At 55.2% G+C, this 5,658-nt stretch overlaps 1 protein-coding gene across 1 annotated transcript; it reads right to left on the reverse strand.

Moving 5' to 3' along the window:
- Nucleotides 1–3,014: 3,014 nt before the first annotated feature.
- LOC139361475 (40-kDa huntingtin-associated protein) lies at nt 3,015–4,735 on the reverse strand. The gene has a single exon (XM_071090063.1). The coding sequence runs from the start codon at nt 4,706–4,708 to the stop codon at nt 3,590–3,592; it is 1,119 nt and encodes a 372-aa protein (XP_070946164.1). The 5' UTR covers nt 4,709–4,735; the 3' UTR covers nt 3,015–3,589.
- Nucleotides 4,736–5,658: the final 923 nt, after the last annotated feature.

The raw sequence follows: 5,658 nt of genomic DNA on the forward strand, positions 1-5,658 counted from the left end.
AGGGAAATGCGCATTAAAACCACAATGAGATACCACCTTACTCCTGCAAGAATGGCCATTATTAAAAAGTCAAAAAAGCAGTAGACGTTGGCGTGGATGTGGTGAAAAGGGATGGTGCATACACTGCTAGGTGGGAATGTATAACCTCTATGGGAAATAGTATGGAGATTCCTTAAAGAACTAAAAGTAGATCTACCACGTGATCCAGCAATCCCACTACCGGGTATCTGCCCAAAGGAAAAAAAGTCATTATATGAAAAAGACACATGCACACATGTGTTTATTTCAGCACAATTCACAAATGCAAAGATATGGAACGAACCTAAGCACCAATCAACCAATGAGTAGATACAGAAAATGTGGTATGTATACACCATGGAGAACTACTCAGCCATAAAGAGGAACAGAATAATGTCATTTGCAGCAACTCGGATGGAGCTGGAGGCCATTATTCTAAGCGGAGGAACTCAGGAATGGAAGACCAAATTACCCTATGTTCTCACCCGTAAGTGGGAGCTAAGCTATGAGAATGCAAAGACATAGAGAGTGAAATAACGGACTCTGGAAACACAGAAGGGGGAGAGTGTGAGGGTATGGGATTAAAAAAACTACATATTGGGTACAATGTACACTACTCGGGTGATGAGTGCACTAAAATCTCAGAATTTACCACTATAGAATTCATCCATTTAACCAAAAACCACTTGTAAGACAAAAGTTATTGAAATTAAAAAAAAAAAAAAAATTAAACAGTTATTGAGCAACTACTATGTTCTGGGTTCTAATTCAGGGGTGGGCAAACTATAGCCCCAGAATTTGGCCCACAGCCTGCTTTTGTACGGACTGAGAGTTAAGAATAGTTTTTACACGTTTAAAGGATTGCAAAGACAAACATACAAAGAAACAAAGAAGACTGTGCAACAGAGATCATCTGCGGTCTGTAAAGACTAACACATTTCTATCTGGCCCTTGACAGAAAGAGTCTGTGGGCTGCTGGTCTCCTCTAACGGTGATAGAGATGCCTACACGGTTAACATTAATCCTTGGCACCAGAATCCTCAGCACCTAGGAACCAGATCTTGCCTAATACACTAATTTCAGTCTTGATCACCTTCCTCCGGCGTAGCGGTTCTCAAACGTCTTTGTCTTTGTGCTATTCGCGTATAAAATATTCTTTCATAAGCAACACTTCTCCTTTTAGGAGTGCCTCATAATGGGGAGAAGGGGAACCCCAACACCCTTTAAGGGTTCACTGCTTCGCTGCCACCATTTCCGACGGTTTACACTGTTTTAAATGTGGATCTGGAATTGTTTTCAAGTTAAAAAGCAAAGGAATCATGTCCTCTGAAAATATTTGCTTTTGGCATGCTATAAATCAGTGTTGACTTTTGATATTGATGTGGTACATTAGGAGGGAATTCTCAAAAATGCTGAAATCTGGCCCCGGCCCAGTTATCACTGCTCTTAAGTTTCTGAGGGAGATACATGAATGAGCCCACGGCAAATGGAAAATGAGGAGTTTCAGTGTTTCCTAGAATTATGCTCAGCTACCCAGTACCTGACTGTCTGGTTATCCTTCCCTTCACCTCCCTGATGCAAGGAGTTTGGACCAGAGGCCTAAGGGGGCTTCTCCTGAAGCCCAAATCCCAAACTGGTCACCAGTCATGCTCCGTAACTCCTAAACCTGACAATAAGCCAGCCGGCCAGGTCTGCAGCCCGGGTTAAGAGGAGCATACCAGGAAACAGCCAAAGAGCAAAGGACCATGAGCCCTTCAACCGCTTTTACAATAATTTGGGCTAGGCGTTCAGGGCTCCGTAGGACCCTTCCTGGCAGCCAAGTGAGAGTGAGAGAAAGAGGAATGACGGTGCTTCCCGTTACTTCCACACTGTTGAAATAGAAGTAGAAGCAGAAAAGAACACCCTACAAGTCCCACCCATTTTGAGGCACTCAACTCACAGTGACAACCCTCCACACCTCTCCCCCGCAAAAAGACGCATAACAAAAACACCTACTCCAAACTGTGTCCTTATATCTCAGCCCTGAAGATCAGTATTGTGTGCCACTTCGGCCCAAAGGATGCATTTCCCCAGGGTTGAAAGTCTGAGAAAGAGGCTATATTCCGAAGGGTTCTTGGTGTCACCATCAAAAGGATCAAAAAGACGCAATAAATAAGAAAACAGCTTAGTTGGGTTGCATGCTCCATTTGAGCCAGTAAGCCTTGGAAACTTAAGTGTTTTCAAATGGAACGCCATCCTGCTTTTGGGGAACACGGAGGCTGCCTTGCAGTCACATGATCGCACACCACCAAAGGGCCACGCACTCTGATTTCACCCACTTAACTAAAAGTTGCAGCAAAATCCCTATTACAGGCCAGGCGTGGTGGCTCATGCCTGTAATCCCAGCACTTTGGGACCCCGAGGAGGGTGGCTCATTTGAGGTCAGGAGTTGGAGACCAGCTTGGCCAACATGGTGAGACCCCGTCTCTATTAAAAATACAAAAATTAGCCTAGCATGGTGGTGCGCGCCTGTAATCCCAGGTACTCTGGAGGCCGAGGTAGGAGAATCGCTTGAACCCAGGAGGCGGAGGTTGCAGTGAGCCGAGATCACGCCACTGTGCTCCAGCCTGGGTGACAGAGTGAGACTCCATCTCGGGGATGGGGGGCGGGGGGAATCCCTATTACAAATAAAAGCTGTTGTGATCCACACTGCATATACCTCTGGGAAAAGAACCGGAACCGTGAATTCCAATGCAAATTGATGCATCGGCACCGGACCCGCTGCATTGGACACGTTTGCATTGCAGTCACCCCAGTACGGAGCACATCACAGATGATCTCTGCAGGTTCGTTGCCCTGGGGCAGGTTCGTTGCCCACATAGGAGGCAGGCATAGTGCAAATTTCAAAGGAACGAACACATCCTGGAGCCCAAAGAGCTATCTGGTTCTGCTTCTGGCCTCCTGACAAGTAGGGAAGAGAGTCACATTTTATAGACGAGGGACACCAAAACCACACATGAGGAGTGCAAGAGTAGCTTTATCATGGATTTAGGGCTGTGGTTACAAGGAAGCTGTAAGGAATAAAATGACTCCCCTGCCACGAAGACGTACTGTGCCGACGAGTGGAAGGAGAAATGTGGCCATTACAAAGACACAGAAATACGTTCAGAAATGAGGGGCAGGATGAAATCATCGAGGGTAGGTATTTAGAGGGAGAGTGCCGTGCAAAATAAAATCCTCACTATGAAACAAAGGCGGAGGCAGGAGGCTGCGTTGGGTGGAAGAAGCAGAGGAAGGAGACGAAAGGGACTGTCATTTTCATGTCGTGGCTTTTTAGAAGATGGCGGTGTCCTCTACTCTGATTCTATCAAAGTGTGTTCTTGGGATGCAGGTAACGTTCAGCCAACGAAATAATTCCTATGGCGGCAACAGGAATAACAAAACGCAGAAGCGGGAACGATGTCTTTTTTATTCCTCCCCAGGTGCAAACGTGGATGTGTGAGGTTTGGTAACAGGCAAAGTCATCTGGTTCACGTGACTGATGGGAATCCCCTGCGGTCTGGGCAAAAAGTCACTGGGTGAATGGGATGGATCAGACTCCCTGTCCTGAGGGGGAGACGGTTTCTTGCAGAACGAGGTGAAGGAGGTGGTTCTGCTCAGCAGTCAACAGTGGCCACATCTCCACCTGCAGCGACTTGATGGCTTCCGTGTCCTTTTCGTGGGCAGCCATGACCAAAGACTGGAGCAGCAGAAAGAGCTCCTCGGGAAGCTGGCCGCTGCTCTCCTGCCCGTGGCTGTCAAAAGCCTCCCAGGAGTACTTCTCCAGGGTCTGGGCGTGCTCCGGCAGCAGCTTGGCCGGCGGTGGTTGTAGGAGGAGCAGCAGCAGCACGCGGGACACCTCGCAGCGGACCAGCACGTCCGAGAAGGCGCCCAGGGCGGCGGGAGAGGGCGCCGCCGAGCCGGAGTTTGGAGGAAGCAGCGCGGCCGGTAGGGCGGGGGTCGCCCCGGTCCCGGGCCCGGGCTGGGGCCCCGGCGGCGGGGGCGGCGGCAGTGACTGCACCGGGTGGCTGCCGTGCTCCCGCGCCAGGCGCTGCATGCGCGTGAAGACCGCCAGGGCGCCGGTGTAGTCGCGCGCCAGCAGCTGGCAGGAGGCGGCCTCGCCCAGCGCCTGCAGCGCGGCCAGGGGCAGCTGGGGCAGCTGGAGCTGGGCGGCGCGCTGGAAGTGACCGGCGGCGGCGGCCGGCTGGCCCAGGTCGCGCAGGGCGGCGGCCAGCTCGAGGCAGAGGGCGGCGGCGGCGGCCGGCTGGCCCAGCTCGAGGTGCAGACGCACCGCGGCGCCCAGGGCGCTGGCGGCGGCCTGCAGCGGCTCCCCGTAGGCGGCGGGGCAGACCAGGCGCTGGCGCGCGTCGCGCTCCTGCCGCAGGAAGAGGCGGGCGGCCTCGGTGAGGGCCAGCGCCTCCCCGGGCCCGTGGAAGAGCGCCTGCTGGCAGCGCGCCACCGCCAGCTGGCACCAGGCCGCGTACGGCAGACACTCCTGGGCGCGCAGCTCCCGGCCCAGCTGTCCGAACTGCTCGCCGGCCTCCGCCACGTTCGGCTTCCGCAGGAACCGCTTCTTCAACTTGTTCGATACCAGCCGGTAGCGGGCCAGGAAGTCCCCGGCCTCGGGTCCCGGGCCGGCGCCGCCGCCCAGGCCGGCCGCCGCCGCCGCCATGCTCGCCGCCCCAGGCACTTCCGGACGCGCTGCCGCAGCTGGCGGACGGGCGGGACGGGGCGGGGCGGGGCGGGGCGACGTGCCCTGCGTCCCCCTTGGCGGGCTGCCGGCGTGCCGGCGCCCGCTCCCCAGCCCGAGCGTGCCCCTTGCCCTGGTGATGTGCAAAGAGCGGGATCGGAGGCGGGGCCTGGCCGGGCTGTGAGCGGCGCATGCAAATCCAGGGTCTCGGGGATGCGGAGCCAAGACCCTGGGAAGGTACGCGGGGCCTGGCCGGGCGCCAGCTGCTGCTAGCTCGGCTGCAATGCAGATGGTCTCGCTTGCTGAAGGCCTCCCACAGCCTCTCCATCTGAACATGACCCAAACTAAACTCGTGACCCTAATTCCGTGTCCGTGCATTTCTCGACTGTTTTCCCCCCACCGCTCACTCCTCCATCTTCCTGTCCAGGGCCCCTTGCCAAGCGCCGGGTCCACCTCTCCGTCCCCAGCCCGGTTGCCTTTAGGAGTCCATCCTGTCGCAAGGCTGCAGTCATGGTCTTGAGGCCCACCCGCCCCAACGAACGCCATCATGCTGAGGACTTTCCCGGGCAGGCCCTGACTTGCTCGGAACCAGCGGGGGTGTCCCCTTCCCACCCAGGGCCAGTCCCCTGCACTGTCACCGGGAGGGACCGCTCCTCTGTGCCATCCCTGACTCCCACCCAACCCCAGACCCCCACCACCTCTCCATCCCTCCAGCTGTGGAGGTCTCACAACCCCCCACCCCACTCACCGCCCACGCCCCCAACACACCCCATGTCACCGCCCAGCCCCCCCCCACCCCATGTCACCACCCACCCCCCCCACCCATCTCACCGCCCACGCCCCCCCCACCCCAAGGCAAAGTGACTGAAGCAGGCAGGTGGGTTCCTTTAAACATTTTATTGACAGAATTAATGAAGACCCAAGACTTTGGG

Source organism: Macaca nemestrina, unplaced genomic scaffold (genome assembly GCF_043159975.1).
Source record: "Macaca nemestrina isolate mMacNem1 unplaced genomic scaffold, mMacNem.hap1 Scaffold_515, whole genome shotgun sequence".
NCBI classification, from domain to species: domain Eukaryota; kingdom Metazoa; phylum Chordata; class Mammalia; order Primates; family Cercopithecidae; genus Macaca; species Macaca nemestrina.

Bases quoted from the DNA above. Each gene is read 5' to 3' on its own strand.
- LOC139361475 (XM_071090063.1), bottom strand. From the start codon at position 4,708: ATGGCGGCGGCGGCGGCCGGCCTGGGCGGCGGCGCCGGCCCGGGACCC.